The 18,001-nt window shown below is 39.0% G+C and overlaps 1 protein-coding gene across 1 annotated transcript in view; it reads left to right on the forward strand.

Annotated features, from left to right (window-relative positions):
- Positions 1 to 18,001, forward strand: part of LOC117270883 (serine/threonine-protein kinase D3-like) — a 62,070-nt gene that overhangs the window by 21,418 nt on the left and 22,651 nt on the right. The window contains exons 3-5 of the mRNA XM_033648850.2: positions 6,949 to 7,087; positions 10,629 to 10,760; positions 15,664 to 15,821. Of these exons, the coding sequence (XP_033504741.1) occupies positions 6,949 to 7,087; positions 10,629 to 10,760; positions 15,664 to 15,821 (429 nt within the window). The remainder of the gene's footprint in view (positions 1 to 6,948; positions 7,088 to 10,628; positions 10,761 to 15,663; positions 15,822 to 18,001) is intronic.

An 18,001-nucleotide genomic window follows, 5' to 3' on the forward strand; every position in this document is an offset into this window, starting at 1 on the left:
ACTACAAAGATGCACAAAACAACCACAAAGAGAAGCTTAACAACCCCAACGAGACATAAAACAACCACAAAGAGAAGAAAATGACTACAAAAAAGGCACAGAACAAACACAAAAGATGCTCAACAGCCACAGAGAAATGCATTATGACATGAAAGGCAAAACAACCACAAAGACATGCAAAACAACCACAGAAAAATACAAAATGACTACATTTTGTGACTGCGGAGAGAAACAATACAACCACAAAGAAACAATGTGACCACAGAGATGCTAAACGGACCATAAAGAAACACAAAATAACTACATAGAGACACAAAATTACCATATATGATGAACAACTGCATAAATACATTTACTAACCAGAAAGCGATACAGATTGACCAAAAAGAGACACTACATGACCACAAAGGGAAGAAAACGACCACAAAGAGAAGCTAAACAACCTCAAAGAGAAGCTAAACAACCACAAAGAGAAACTAAACGAACTCAAAGAGATGCTAAACAACCACAAAGAGAAACTGACCACAAAGAGAAGCTAAACAACCTCAAAGAGATGCTAAACAACCACAAAGAGAAACTGACCACAAAGAGCAGCTAAAAGACCTCAAATAGAGGCTAAACGACCATCAAAAAGTCCTAAACAACTACAAAGAGAAGCTATATTCATAGACAGAAATGACCACACAGAGAGGCTAAATGACCATACAGAGAGGCTAAACGACCACACAGAGAGGCTAAATGACCATACAGAGAGGCTAAGTGACCACAAAGAATAGCTAATTGACCACAGAGAGAAGCAAAACGACCACAGAGTCAAGCTAAATGACCACAAAGACAGGCTAAACAACCTCAAAGAGATGCTAAACGACCACAAAGAATAGCTAATTGACCACAAAAAGAAGAAGCTAAATGACCACAAAGAGAGGCTAAATGAGCACAGAGAGGCTAAACAACCACACAGAGAGGCTAAGCGACCACAAAGAATAGCTAATTGACCACAGAGAGAAGCTAAACGACCTTAAAGAGATGCTAAACGTCCACAAAGAATAGCTAATTGACCACAAAAAGAAGAAGCTTAATGACCACAAAGAGAGGTCACCCAAGAACACCCAAACAGAGACGCTAAACTCCCACACAGAGAGGCTAAACAAGAGAGGCTAAACGACCACACAGAGAGGCTAAACGACCACAAAGAATAGCTAATTGACAATAGAGAGAAGCTAAACGACCACAGAGTCAAGCTAAGTGACCACAAAGAGAGGCTAAATGACCTCCAAGAGAGGCTAATTGACCACAGAGAAGAAGCTAAATGACCACAAAGAGAGGCTAAACGACCACAGAGAGAGGCTAAATGACCACAAAGAGATGCTAAACAAACACAAAGAGATGCTAAATGACCACAAAGACACACAAAATGACCACAAAGAGATGCCAAATGACAACAAAGACACACAATTGACCAAGAAAAAAAGTCACAAACATAGGCAAAATTATCCAAATATGATGCTGAACAGCCACAAAGAGCAGAAAACAACCACGAAAACAAGTTTAACGACCACAAAGACACAAAACAGCCACAAAGAAACTCTAAATGACCATGGAGAAACACTAAATAACTACAAAGAGATGCTTAACAACCACTTGGACACACAAAATGACCATAAAGAGACGCTAAACTGCCACAAAGCCGTACAAAATCACCACTAAATAACCACAAAGAGAAGAAAAAGACTGCAAACAGCCATGTTGTTTGTTGTTGTTGGGCATCTTTTTCAGTTTGGGTGTCTTAGGCCTTACTTTGACGGGTTAGGGGACTTGTACATGAGTGTGCCCGGGGGCCTATTGTCTTATAATCCATTTATGGGCTTTAGTTTGAATGAGGATATTGTCACAGGTTGGCAAAATTGCTGAGAGAACACTTCCACAACAGAAATAAACCGGTGACGGCTCGCTCTTTCCTTTAGGATCAGACTGTTCCCAGTGTTTCCGTCTGTCACTGTCTGTTTGTTGGAGCGGTGGTGTGTAGCCACGTGGCTAATGACTGCTGGGTGTCAGTGACAGGACCTCAGCCATAATTCATGATGGACATTCTCTGGGTGTGTGTGTGGTGTACGTCTAATGTGATGTGTGCAGCCTCTGCCCCGTCACCTGTCGGTCGGGTTTCCTGCTGGCAGTGTTTTGCTGCAGGATCCATGCTGCATGCTACCTGCACGCTGCTAACATCCTGCTAACACAGAGAGGCGCTCAGGGCAGGAAGCTGCTTCACCTGCCCGCCTGTCTGCAGGCTGCAGAGACTGCTGAGCCCCAAATCCAGTATGCACACTTTATCATAACAGCATAGACTGTTCACCACACACACCAAATGCATTCTCTTGACTTCAACGGCAATCATTTACTGACTTTTTTAGAGCATTTTTGTTTTTGATTTATTGACAAAATTAGCAAAAGTGTATGAGATTTAATCTTTTCTCAAACATATTTGGATTTAAATCCAGTTATGTGAATGAAATCTTTACACTGAGCTTTTAACAAGCACCAGACAGTTTAGTTGAGAATTTAAATCTGAGAAAACAGTCTAAAATGTATGATGCATCATACACAGGAAAAAAGTCAAAACAACCAGACCAATGATTTTGAATATTTTAACAACATTTATTTTACATTATGGACTTAACTATACATTACTCTAGCCATTTTGCAAACCATACTATATGTTTTAGTCACATTATACAGAAAATAAAGCAAAAAAGCAGTGCAGACTTTTCAAATAAATCTTCACTAAACAACAGTGTTTGAGCCTGCTCATTGACTTTTTAAAATTAAATGATCTACAGCAATAAATGGATCGAAGGTAGAAACTGTTTTTGAAAAATCTGAAACTCTAATGTTTGCATTGAATATGTTCAGCAGTAAAATAAACATACTCTAAGGAGCTAAGACTTGGTATTGCCCTTTAAATCAAGTGGTGTCTCTAGAAGCAGTGTTACAGATAGGTCGGCATCTTTGGTTTTGAAAAAATGATGTCAAAACTCTTCTATCCTCAGCATTCATTTTGCTTTAATTGCACATTCTCACATGTTGATTGTCATACTATCCTGCAAGTTCTCACCATCATTTGCAGATCAAACGATGACAAGGGTAAAACCAGGCTCAAATTCTTGTTAAGTGAAGGATTTTTTCTTAACATCACGGTCACATAGTTCCTGTTTTAAAATAATTCAAAGTCACTCTGATTCATCATCTGGGGACCTTGAGTGAACTATGAAATTTGGTGCAGATTCAGTTAATCAAATATTTGAGGTATTTATATGGAGCAAAAAGAAACAAACACAGAGTCAATGGATAAATAAGAAAAGTTGAATAATTAAGTAAAATAAAAGGGGAATGGATTCAAGATGAGATATGGCAAAACTAAATAGGGAAATTGCTGTGTAGCAGTTTTAATACAAAGTGGGAAGAGTCCAAATAAAAAAATCTAAACTAATAACAGTAATAAGGTGCAAATCCAAAATATATACAATGCCAAAATCAGATTACCAGTATGGATCATAAAATATCATAAAAAATCAACGGATTAACAGAAAAGCCAGAGACATCAGCAACATTTAACAAAGGTTCACCGACAAAACAACTGTCTTATACTAAACACGTTTCCCAAAAAAAATATGAGATGCTAATGTTATTAGCACAAGCCTATGGCATTTTACATTGTATAAATTAACCTAGCACCGTGCAGAGATTTCTCTCTGCTCATATGAAGCCAGGATAAATCTTAAAGTATAAATCCCGAAAGGACAAGTCACACACAAGGCTTGAAATGCTATTTTTGTGGAGGCTTTATTGTCTTCACAATTTATTGTTTCTTATCTGTGAAAATAATGTAAATAAAAGTTTTGTTTCCACTGAGGGAAATGGTTTCAGCTCTCAGAAATAGACAGGAGGTCTGTGTCACCCTGACATGTAGTTACATGTCTGGGGAGATGGACGTCAGGCTTATGTGTAGGGTGCAGCGTAGAGTACAGCAGAGCAATGCAGAGACCACAGCATAGGTAAATTCCGCTTATTATAGGACGTAAGGATCAGTTGAGGTGGGTTGCATAGATATGTTGTTCAATATCAAATACTAAAAAATGATTGATTAAGGGTAGAAGTTGTATTTTCCAAACACCCTTTTCCAGTTTTATTTCATAGGCCAAATTGTTTGGCTTTTAATTTCAGTCTATGGGTAGATTTTTTTCCACTTCTTACCTTAAATCTAGTGTCAGTTCACCTGTGAAAGACGTGTATTCATCAGGCCAGTGTGCACATTTCCTCAACATAACCAAAAGAATATTTAAATAATATTAATTTCTGTAGTGCTCATTGCAAGGGGAATAACTCCTTATATTGCCTGTGTGACCTGGGTAGCTAAGGGAACTGACTCTGATAACTCTGTTCGTACACTTGACCGTCTCTTTATCCATGCTTCACATTATATTTTAAGTTTGATTATCATTTTTACTTGTAGAGATGACTGACTCATTCTCAGTGTGGACAGCAGAGAAGTTGCAGCAGAAAGAAAGGGAGCATTACATCTGACAGGGACAGTGACCCGGACGTGAACCTTCCGTCACATGTTTTTTTAAAAGTTCTTCATAAAGAGGATCCAGCTGCTGGGAAACCCTCATGTTTTGGGGGAAAAAAACTTGAGCAGCCTCGGGCATTTTAACCAGAAAATCAGAGGCTGTAAATGGTGGTTGGTTGCCTGCAGTGGAAACTGATTCAGCAGCCACATAAAAAAAGACAGTTTTGCTGCTGCTAGTTTCCCAGTGTGGTATTTCTCTGAATGTGTTTCATCACACATCATGTGTTCCTCACATGAAACGGTGAGGTAACAGTTAACTTTAGGAACAACGATGATGAAAATGTAAACATGCTGTTCGGATGATGTCTTTATAAAGACACTTATTACAGGGGTCAAAGGATAGCAGGTTGTTGCAGTGCCTTGTTCAAGAGCTGTGGATTATTCAACTAAATTCAGTCTTTCCAGCTTTTAAAAACAACCTTCAGCTTTACTGATGACTTTTTGATTTGAAATGAATCATGAGTCATGTCTGTAGCGCCACCCTCAGGCCAACAAAACAAACATGTTTTCATCTTTTTTTAGCTTCTCTCTGCCTTTATTTTTTTAACTAAGGACATAAAATCAAATAAACTGTTCTTTTTTTTAGGTCCAGTGTGTAGGATTTAGGTAGCCTGGAAATCCAGACCCAAATCTAGAAAGATTTAGGGTCTGGCTATGAGTAATGCAAATGGCCCAACTCGAGGGGCAGCACCAAGCATGCATTTGAAAATATCACTGCACGCAATTGGATAACATTACGACCAATCAGAACAATACACGGGGTGACGTATCCAGTGCGCTACCAGCGGAGCTAACTGGTAGATTCGACTCTTGCTGTATCCGGTCGGCAAAACAGTAAAAACGTCCTTGTATAATCACCTGCAAAGTAGAACCATCATGTTTTGTTACCTGAGAATGAATTGTCTTATGTAGGGAGCAGATCCTCATCTGTAGGGTCAATCATGTTGAATCACCATGTTTCTATCAATGGACAAACTATAGGCCATCCGTATCTTAGCGTCGGCCACAGTAGTTAGCAGCCCCTCCATGACCAGCCAAACAGCATTGGAAAAACACTCATTTTTTACACCAAACTGCTTTAGTCAGTGTTTTTACTGTTTTTAATCACCTGGTCCGTTTGTTTTGGAGAAGAGGAGACTTCTGCGGATAATTGGGCTCCCAGCAAAAAAACTAAATATCTAGATTTTAAGTTATCAGAGAGAAAAGGTGAGCGAACATTAGCAGGTGCTAGGCTACCTGCATGTCTGTGACAAGCCAAACAATGAAGGAGAAACACTGATTTGTTACATGAAACTGCTTTATTCAGTGTTTATACCAGTTTAAATCACCTGGTCTGCTTATTTGAAAGAGGATGAGACATCTGCGAATGATTGGCCCCTTCAAAAACCCTCTGAACAATGAACATTAAAGGAACTCAAGCCAGGAGTTTAAGCTTTGCATGTGCGAGAAGTTTCAGCTGGTTGCAATCGACTATCCTCACCGCTATGTGCCACTAAATCCTCTGCACTGCTCCTTTAAGGCGACTTTATAATAAGTTATGATTATGATGGTAAAATTGACTTTATTTGACCACTTAATTCAACACAGACATCTTTTGATATTGATTATATATTTTATAAGGGAGATATAGCCAAAGTGGCATGATGAATTTATCATAATTGATTAATAATGATCACTCATTTCCCAGAGGATGAATGCTTTTGATTGTTTTGATCTTATGGCCTTTCCACTGCTGCCACAGTATTCTTTTATAATACTGAACAGCGTGGAGAATTTATACAATGTCTCTTAAAGTGTTGACAGATTGAACATTTCACTATTCACAGTAGACTGGAGTGTTTTTGCAGTGTTTAATAGTCACAAATAGACAAAAAGTTCCATTTCTACCAGATTATCACCTGCTTTTAATATGTATGGGTAAAAGACTGTTGTGGGCAATGCTGCAAATTAATGATCAGGAGTGTTTTATGGTCTTATTGGATTTTTAGATAATTATGCATTAAATTATTTTGATTTGTCCAGTGTATAATTTGGTGCACAACCAAAAACAAACCTTCACATCTGTTTTTTTGTTTTGTTTTGTTTTTTTGTCAGTTGATTAAACAAAAAAAACTTAAAAATAATATAAATCGGATAAATACCTTGCAGTATAAACATGACATGTACATTATCATTTTCCTCTTCTTTCTCTGTATGTTGTCTGAAACACACATCTTGTTGGTAGCTGCAAAGTTAGTGTTTAAGTTCACTCAGCAGCAGACTAACAGTAGCACTGTAGCCTGAGTCAACATGAATCCCTGATCTCCTCTTCTTCTCTTACTCAGTTCCCTGAATGTGGATTTTTCGGGATGTATGACAAGATCCTGCTCTTTCGCCACGATCTGAGTTCAGACAACATCCTGCAGCGTCTAGCCTCAGCGGAGGAGATTCATGAAGGGGATCTGGTGGAGGTGGTGCTCTCTGGTAAGAATGTAACTCTTATTTTTACTATATATTAATTGATACTGTCATCAGGAAAACACCCACTAACAGCATCCGAACCTCATCTAGATAGAGATCAGGGGGGTTATGTTGCTGGAGTGTCTAAACCCCAAAATCAAATCTACATTTTGATCAGCAATACTTGTCTCTGGATTTGGTCACCCTCTCTTTAAAATTTCATGTGGCCTGGTAGTGGCTGAGACTTTGAATTTGCCCTCCAGATTTTTGGGATTCAGACTGTTGTAGGGCATAAAAGTAACAATGTCAGTTATGGGTTCAGCAAAGTTTTTCAGTTGGTTGGTTTGTGTGTGTGTGTGATTGTGCCTGAGGGGAGGGTGTCCAGGATGTGAGGGGTCTCTCTTGATGTTAGAGGCCCGTTTGGGGAGACAGCTCAAGTGAATGTCTCTCAGCTTTGAAACTGGGGAGCTGACATAATGGTGTCATTTTTTTTTTTCATTTTTTTTTTGTCTTCTTGCTGAAAAACCTCAATTTGGAGGGTCATGTAGCCCCTACATTTCGCCCTACCCCTCTAGCTCAAAAAGAATCAGGACACCCTACCCATAGATGTGAACGCGCAAAACAAGAGTAGTGAGGGACCTGGATCTAAGTTAGGGCTAAATGGCGGGGGCAACGGTTGTATTGGGATTGAGCTGACGAGTCGACACCTAGCGGCTCTGTAAGACAGTAAGGCTAGTACTACATGCTAAATGCTAATGTTAGCATGGTATAATATACATTTATTAAAATTTAGCGGGTATAATGTTTACCATGTTCATAATCTTAGTTTAGCCTGTTAGTATGCAAACATGTGCTAATTAGCACTAAACACAAAGTACAGCTGAGGCTTATGGAAACGTCATAGATATTTAGGTATTTGGTCATAAATTTAAGCACTGGACAGAGAAAATATTTAGCCAGATGGCTGATGATGACACCGACGTGATTACAGTTCATCCTGAGGGGACCATGCATATCAGAACCTAGTAAGCTCTGCAGGGTGCAATCAACTCAAAAGTTGTTGAGATATTTCACTCAAAGCCACAAATTACACAATGCTTTTTCTACCTTTTTATTGTTAAAAAAAAGCAATTGCACCATCAGCCCAGTAGAGTTTTAAAGAGCCCTGTTGCTTGTAAATGTCTGTCTGTAGATGTGTCTGTTTCCTGCCTTTTTTTACTTGCCCAAAACCAAATTGCCTTCATAGATTATAAAGTTGTATAAAATTGAAATGAAATGGCAACCTAAGACTCAAAGGGATCACCAAAGTCTGTAGGATTCATCATCTGGGGAACATAAACATCTGTAAAAAATTTCATAGGAATCCATTGAACAGATATTTTAGTCTGAACCAAAGTGGTAGACTGACTTTTTGGCATTCCCAGTGCTTTGTAGCAAGCATCGGTACAAATGAATACATAAATAAACCGATGTATACATAATTTTTATTTGGTTTCATTTAAAATGTAAAGATTTAGAATTACAATTCACGACACAAATTACATTTTAATATCATTGTTATTAGTAATATTGTTATTAGCATTTACTTGTACATGTTGGCACTTGCAGCTGTGAGTCTCTCCAGGCAGTAACAAATTAAAGCACCTCATATATTTATATTTTATTGTGTGTTTTGTCTTGGTTCCTCTCCTCTTACAGCTCTTTTGTTAATCCTCCTGTGAGTGCGAGCATGAAGTCGCCTCAGATCTTGTTTCCTCCACTGTGGCGTTGCCCCGGGTCTCCCTGCACGCTCTAACCATAATATTGTGTATAGGATTGTCATTTCCTGAGTCGTGTTGACAGGTTGGGTTGTAAAAACTAAAAGTGACACCTTCACAGCTGAACACCCAGGCGTAGAGCAGCGGCAGGTTTAAATTACACGGGAGGAAGAAGACAGAAGTCGGAGCCTGAACCGCACCAGGTTCAACCCCGCAACCACTTCCTCCTCCTCATCCTCCTCCTCCTGCTGCTGCAAAACCCTGCAGAGCTCAGCCAGTTCATTGCTCTATTAGTATACCTGCCTCTGCTTTTAGAGCAGTGGAGGCATCTTGCAAAACAAAACAAAAACAAGTTTTAGATAAGGTCTTTTGTCATTGAGCCACATGTTTTTGTTTTTTTTTTTACCTTTGATCATAACCGCTTATATGTTGCAAATACAAATATTGTAATGAAAATTAAAATGGCAGTTTTACAACACTTTTAAAGGTAACATAAATCTTTATTGATCCCCAGCAGGGATATTTGGTTATTGCAGCAGCACAAGGACAGAAACACAGATTAATTGAGAAAATAAAAGAAAAAATAAATAATAATAAAAGTTATATAAAAATAAAGAAGACTATAATACAAATGAAAAATATACAAGAGCATTGGGAGAGAGAAAATACAAGGTAAAGCAATAGTGGTGTGGTTAATAATGCAAAAAATGTTTGTGATATGTCAACATAATGTAGTGTAATATGGTAAACTGTGATGTAATATGGGATAAGAAGTATAAGGTGAAATATATACAATATAATGTACAGTATATTAGAACAATATAACAGAATGGAACAGAGAGATATCAAATATATTATGGTTCATTACACGGCTTGGCTGAATACTCCAATCTGATTGGTCAACTATGGCATTATATGGTCTGTTATTTCTGTGAATAACAGAGTGTTGCCATATGTAACATACCATTGCTGTTGGCATAGTTCTGATCTTAGACACTTAGTGGGACTAACAAAATGATTTGAACAATAAGATCCTTTTTTAAATCAATATTTTGAGTCAAATTATTGATTTGTTTAGTAAGTAGCTGTGTAGTAAGTGGGATAATGTACAGCCAGCAGTTCATTATTGTGAAATGAACCCTGACAGGGTGATATGCTTTGTTTGCTGTATGTTATCCCATACACAGGAAAGGTATAATATAGTAAAGTTTATGACAATATACACTCACCTGACACCTTATCAGGGACACCATGCCAGTACCAGGTGGGACCCCTTTTGCCTTCAGAACTGCTTTAATTCTGTGTGGCATAGATTCAACAAGGTGCTGGAAACATCCCTCAGAGATTTTGATCCACACTGACACAAAATATTTCTTGGATATTGCACAATAAAACAAAACAAAGCAAACATAAACATATATATATATACAAATATTTCTGGAGTGAAAGGAAAGCTGTCTTTCAGGCCTAAATTTAATACTAGCCCTCTTAAGACTAAGTGTCTGTCAGTATTAAGGAACCCAAATTGAGCTTTAGCCAGTTTACAGTATTTGAATCACATCCTAAGCTGATCAAGTCATTTAAATGGTTTAGCTGCAACACAACTTGATTAGGATATCCCTGATGTTCTCAGTAACGAACGTCCCCAATGGTTGAATGGTATATTCAACCAAAGCTGAAATTATTTCATGAAAACAGCAGTTTTACTGATGCGTAATTGAGGCTACAGACAGAAGACCCAAACCAGGTGCAGGGTGAGAAATGTCCCATGCGTCGCTTATTGTTTGACTGCTCTTTGTTCATTTCAGCTCTGGCTACAGCCGAGGACTTCCAGATCCGACCTCACACGCTGTACGTTCACTCCTACAAGGCGCCAGCCTTCTGCGATGACTGTGGGGAGATGCTATGGGGGCTCGTCAGACAGGGCCTCAAGTGTGAAGGTAAGAATGTGGTGCCAATGTGCCGCACGGTGCTGGGGTTTTACTGCTACTAGGTTGTTTGAGGTCACATCATGTTATGATGACTCTGTGCTGCTGTGGTTGACACCTGCACTCACATGCATCCTGAATGAACTGACTGAAGAGAGGCACATTTAACTGAACTGTCAGAGGCATCTCAGATGAAATCAGAGATATGGAGCCTTTTTAAAATATATCTGGTTGATATGAGTGGAGTGTAATCACAGTCTTTCAGCATATAGAGGTTTTATGGTTTTATCAAGCCTTAAATCAGGTTGTGGAGGTTGACCGTGATTGTATGCACTCACTGTTGATTTTAAAGTTCTTCATGCTGTTTTCTGCTGCACAAGAAAGGTTTCATTTCCACCAGTAGGGATGTGACTTGCAGAAACTTCTGCTCTTCATTTCTACTATTGTCGGTCTGCTGCTTCCAATAATCGAAACCATGATTACTTGGTGAGCACAGAAAAACTGCAGCAGCGTGGGTACTTGCATCAGCGCAACTCGGTTTCTTCCATATCCACAAGACCCACCAACACTCAGATATGTGTGAATTAACCGCGACCCAGCAACTTGTAAATGCTCTCACCTCCTCTGTTGAGCCATGTCGCTTAGTAGGGGAAGGTTTGGTACTAGGGCTGGGCGGTATGACCTAAAATTTATATCACGGTATAAATCAAATCCCTTCACGGTAACGGTATATATCGCGGTATAAATTTAAGTGTAAAAGTTATAATAGAAGTGTTTCTGAATGGGTTTTGTAGTCCCTTAGCAAAGCTAAATTGATAAAAAAAAAAAAAAAAACAACAACAACAAAAGCAAAGATATAATGTATTTTTAGAGCATTTATTGTGCAGAATGCAGATCTCAAAACTCAAAATTAAAACCCAGTACTCTATGGTGCAAAATGTCCCCTGGGATCTATATCAAGAGGTAATTTCCTTCTTTTAGCAAAATCCTAAATGACTGAGTTGTGTTTTTTCCACCTGGACCTTTATGCTCTGCCATTTCTCCTCTAATCATCACGCTGTAACCTGTGACAGGCTGCTATGATACCACAACTATCACACATTCACATATGGAGTTTTTTGTGGAGCCCCTAGCGTCACATAGGTTTACATTACCAAAGGTTTATGACAAACTCTCTTGCCGAAAACCAACTCCCGTGTGCGCACGGCGAGAGAGGAGAGGGAGAGACGCTGTGCTGCTGCCAGAGGAGACACTGAATGAGTTCCCTCTGAGCAGTAAGTCGCTAAAAGAGTCTGAGAAGTCAGGGGCTGTTCATAAAACATTAACTCACTCACTCACAAGTTCTCCAGCAACACATGTTGCACGTGCTACGCTAAATCACAGACGTGAACCAGCTCCTCTTGCTCCGCTGTCTCTGTGCTCACAGCCATTTTCACACTGAGGCAGGTGCAATGACGTCATCGACGATAGGACAGTAGAGCGCAAATCTCTACCGTGGGCCAAATTTATATCATTTCTACCGTCTACCGCATATACCGTGCAGCCCTATTTGGTACTTAAAGCTCATCTATATTTTCTTTTACTTATGAGAACGGATCCATTCATTTTAAACGTTTTAAACGTCACTGCCCACATACTTCCATGTGTCCTTTATGTTGACATAGATACATCCACTAAATGGCACTAGAAGACAGAATCAAAAGTTTCTGACAACAACAAACGAGGCTACAGGGGAGCATGTTCTTTTAAATGGAGGCAGCATTGTAGAAGGTAGTGGTCTTTGAGGCTATTAAAAACATCATGATGTGGGTGGAGAATTATATTCACCATATTACCCATTAATTTTGGTCAGCCATTTTTAAAATGTGTTTCTTGTGTCTTGCTTGAACTACGCTACACACCCCCACAATTTCCAGTGGTATTGCTCCATTTCATCTGTATCAGTAAGCTTTCAGAAGGCGTACACAAATATGGATGAAATGAACACAGAGTAGAAGGCTCCATCTGTGTCCGATGCTTGTCTATCGTTGAGCATGAATGAACCCTTATGGTAAGGTGAGGTAATAACCATGTTTGTCCTCATTATGTTCTGTTGATGAAACTTGAGGGAAGTACGCCCTGGACAAAGCTCATTATATCCCACCACTTGGGAGAGACTAATATTAAAATGGGAGCACTCTGGTCTTTCACCTGTGTGTAAATCAGTTGTATTAACAACAACAACAACAGTGGTCATGATTCTATGATTAGCTAGTTAACAAGCTGACATAATGTAAACAGAAAAAATGGACCTAGAGAAACTGAGCTGATTAACTTAGATATGGCGCAATCATGTGTTAGCTCTGTGGCAACTACAGAAATACAGAAACATGAATATACTTAAATATAAAACAAGTTAAACCATTGTGTCAGGCCAGTCAGAAATGGATTATCAGGATATCTGGGTATTTAAAACAGTTCAGACAACCTTCCTGCCCATTAAACTTAACGAGAGGAAGTTTTGTTCTGCTAGTGTTACTGTAGCTGTGATGTAATAGAAATTGGATTTTTAATGAGTATAACAGAGACGAATAAACTGCACGTCTTCCCATCCGAGTGACTGTCTCAGCTGGGTGAAATGTGTTGTGATGGATGAGCTGAAAAATGATCTTTGGACATGTGGAACTTGACTGTTCTGACCTCCGTCCCCCTTGAGAATTGGAGAGTTCAGCTTCCTGGACTAATTCAGCATGATGTCATATTTGTTTTATTACATTTAATCAAGCTTTAATGTCACTGAGGCTGTGGGCAGCCTCTTCTCAGGGCCTGACTCCTGCCATGTCCAAATTGACCGAGTCATCACCTGCGAATCAAGGCCCAGGCACTCGTCCAACACACACACACACACACACACACACACACACACACACACACATTTTCACTGGTTTTCAAGCCTGAAAGCTGCAGCAACTGTAAAGCAGGATGTCTTCAATGACTTGGTAACTTCCTGCGACTATTTTTCACAACTTTCATGTCCTGATCTCAGCGCTCGGAATCAGAATCCTCTGAGCGAACCTTAACTGTAGTGATGCCAAGCAGAGAAAAGAGACGCTTGATGTTGATGCCAGCACAGAAAATACAGCTTCCGCTTATATAACCTTTGAAGGTTGAAAGTGTTAAAAAGCTTCAAACTAACAGAAGAATCAGCCCACTCACTCGACTGATGGGAGTGAAGGACGAGAAATCCTTGATGAAAAAAAGAGGCCTTTGTCACTGGTGTAAATCACAAATTTAAAGCATTTGGTAAACAACTTCACTGACCACAACCTAAACTCTTTAAATTCTTGTACCTGCATTTTGAAAAAGACAGTTTGACTTGAGTTTCCACTTATGTCCCACAAATAGGACCTTCTTGGTTCAGATTAGGGTTGCAGCAATTGCTGGTTTCAAGGTATACCGTGATAGAAAAGTTGACGGTTATCATACCATGGACATTTGCTTATCTACGTATTGGAAAAAAAAAAATGCAACTGGACTTTGAATCTCCCTTTTATTTTAGTTATTTTCTAAGGGGAGACTTTTTACACATACTTACATTAAGAGAATAGTTTTAAGTTTAAATTATAGTAATAAAATGATTGTTCAACCAACAATAACCCTTCCATTTTAATTCCTTTAAGGGTCATTCTGACTGATAATAATGCTGTAATACTGTGAAACCACGATATTTTCTGAGATTGTTATCATACTGTGAAACTCATACCGTTCCAACCCTAGTTCAGATATTGGTCTTGTTCTTTCTGTGTGAAGTCTGCTGCATGAATTTTATTTTCACAACTTGTCTTGCACATCCCTTAATAAAGCTGTTCAGATACTTTTAGCATTTTCAAAATTAATATGTGTCATTTCTGTGGTCTAAGACAGTCCAAAAATATTATTTAAACATAAACAACTCTCCCAAATCCAAAAGCTAGGGAGCTAAAACTGAAATTTGTGATGTGATGTTGTATAAAGTCTGGAGCTGCTCCATTTACAATTAATTGGGAAAGATGTTATAGGTGGAATCCTAAAACCCTGAAATGAATTGGCATTTTGGCACTCCTGGTTCCCTCGTCTAGAAATCAACGGGTTTGACCATTGTGTAGTTCATTTATAGCCTAACGTTAGCATTTTACCTCTGGTGACTGCATTTAGGCTTTAAAAATCATAAAAGTAGTGTCCATTTGTGAAGATTTTTTCTTGCTGAACAATAGGTCTAAGAATCACAGTTTTGTTTGCCACAAAGGTTATTTCTGCAGTAATCCAAAATCCTATGAAAAGATCTCATATAAAATCCCACATAAAAGATCACGGCTTTTAGATGTGTGTTTCCTTTTGCGCAGTGATGCAGTTAGCTGGTGTAGTTTGGTAGAAAGAAAAGAGTTCCTACATGAAACTGCTCACAACAAGGTCTGTGGATTATCTTGAGTATCCGGGTCATGATTTCTGGAAAGAGACATTGCTTTTGAGTTTTTCAGATGTTTTTGGTGGTTTGAGCACCACAAGCTGAGTGCCATCTAGGTCCATTATATATAAGAGAAGGTAGACATCTCTACAGCCGATATCTCCCACACTCTGCAAAACCAAAACAATCTAGACTGATAATTCGCACCACAGGTATTTCAGGATGAACTGTTCCTTAATGATACTCTCAGACAGTACAGCCTTGCAGAGCTGCTAGAATTTACCCAAAATTTAGCCTTGAATGTTTGGAACTTGTGTTAACTTCGGGTTCTGCACTAGTTAAAGTTAAAGCTGCCCTGCATGAGTTTGCACTGACTGACTCACCAGTGGGACTGATCAGTAAGATCGAAAGACATCAACACAAACTAAAAGACTAACAACAGGAGGATAAAATTAAATACTGTAAACATAAAAATGATTTTCTCCTCTACAGGATGTGGACTGAACTACCACAAACGGTGTGCGTTCAAGATCCCCAACAACTGTAGCGGGGTCAAGAAGAGACGGCTGTCCAACGTCTCGCTGCCAGGCTCCGCAATGTCCATTGCTCGTCCACCGTCCACTGAGTTCACCCCGACACCACAGGAGGAGGTGGGTTTGCTACCTCTTAGTACCTTCAGTCTTTCACATCTGTCGGTCTGATGAAGACACCACATATTTTTTTAAGGATCAGTCAGTTTTACAGTTTAGCCAGAGTGTGTTTGGTTAGCTAGAGAGTTAGAGGAATATTCTGGAACTACAGAGGAGTGTATAATCCCTCATTCAGAGCAGTAAATGCGTTATTATGTGATTATTAAAACTAGGGTAAACATCAAAAATACATAACAGATAAATTTATATTTATAATACAGCATTTTATTTTTGTTTAATACATCTTATTAGTTTTACACAGTCACTTTGAGCTCCACTGTTTTCCGTCATATTTTAAAATGTAAAATTTAAAAGAGCTTTTATTGTGGCACTTGTTTTACATTTTGCCAACTATTTTCAGTATCTTGCTCTGAGTAATTTACTGTAAAGTTTTTTTTAGATTTAACAATTCAAGCCAAACTTCTTTCTTTATTTGTCTGTGTGATACAAAATTCGCACCATCCACTGGCTATATGCGGCTTAAATATGCAAGTGGCTTGTAGAATTGCTTCACTCAGAAAAAGTAACTAAGTGACAAATAAATGTAGTCGAATTAAAGGTTTCCCTCTGAAATGTAGTGGAGTACAAGTATAAAGTAGCAGAAACTAAGTAAAGTACAAGTGCACTGTCCTTAAGTAGAGTATTTGAGTAAATGTACTTAGTGAATTCACACTGCTGCCTTTCTGTATGCAGTCTGCATGTTTTCCTGTTGTCTGGGTTTCCTCTGGGTGCTCCAGTTTCCTCCCACAGTCCAAACATGTGCAGGTCGGGTGAACTGGAAACTCTAAATTTGCCCGTAGGTGTGATTGTGTGAATGTGAATGGTTGTCTTGTTTATATGTGTGTCAGAATGTACCCTGCCTGCCTGACGCCCAGCTGCGTGCTGGGATAGGCTGAATAGGCAACCCTAAACAGGTTCATACAAAAACAGGTGCATGTGGATGAGTTGGTAGTAAAGTGGAGGTCAGTTTAGAGATTGGCAAATAATGAATGACGTGAATGAAAACACACACACACACACACACACACACACACACACACACACACACACACACACTTTCCATGCCAGCAGATCTACGTTGTGCAACCAATGAGCCATTTCCAGTAGTTACCCCTGTCACACACACACACACACACACACACAGTCTCTCTCTCTCTCTCTCTGATGGCTGGAGGCAAACCACTGGATTTTCCATCCGGTTCAAACCAGTGAACAAAGTGAATCACAGTCAGAGCTTCACACTAACTGGAACAAAAAAACTTTTATGAGCTCCATCACACAGTTATCCACGCACAAGCATTCAAACACACGCAAACACTCCACCATTTGAACCATCAGAGCACAAAGAGAAAAGACTTATATCTTAATGTGTTTTTTTTTGTGGAACATTTGCTCTTAGCTGTTGTTAAACTTAAAAACTGACAGTCACCGTGCACTAAGTATCACAGTTAAATAATCTTTAAATCTTATAAAGGGTTAGTTCAGTCATATCACATGAATACAGTCAGTTTTGTTAGTTTGTGTTAAACTAGGGCACAATGCTCTGTGTAATTATCTGTCTTTTCATCCAGCCCTCCTTTTGTTTCCTGTCTGCAGTCTTTTGTCGTGCACATGCAGATTTGAAAAAAAAAACAAAAAAACAAAGCAAAACAAAAAAGCAGATCAGAAGAAGACATACACTACTGATCCTCAGGGCTGAAAATTAACTTTTTGGCTCACCGGCCAAGGGGACTGGTAGATGAAAAAATCCACCGGCCAAGCATATTTTTTACCAGCCAAAATAATGAATTGCCCTTTTCTGTCACATATACATTTGTTTCAGTACTTTTCATTGAGATAATACAGTATTATGTTGAATACAAGCTTAAAGGAGAGGCCAGAGTGAAATTTGAAGTAAAATTAGTTTAATATTAACAAGTTTTGAGCTCAAAATTCCATTTGCACTTTATGCAAACATTTGTACTTCAAACATAACAGTAATTTACAGTAACATAGCAGGCTATGTGACACTTGCTGCATTCATGGTCACGGATGTCCACCAGCTTCAACGTTTTGTCACCGATGACAAACGAGTCGCTACGTTTTTTTTTTCTTTAGCATATTGCCGACATACATTACTGCTCATTACTGCACCCTCAGCA

The sequence above is a fragment of the Epinephelus lanceolatus genome, chromosome 13, assembly GCF_041903045.1.
Source record: "Epinephelus lanceolatus isolate andai-2023 chromosome 13, ASM4190304v1, whole genome shotgun sequence".
Taxonomy (NCBI): domain Eukaryota; kingdom Metazoa; phylum Chordata; class Actinopteri; order Perciformes; family Serranidae; genus Epinephelus; species Epinephelus lanceolatus.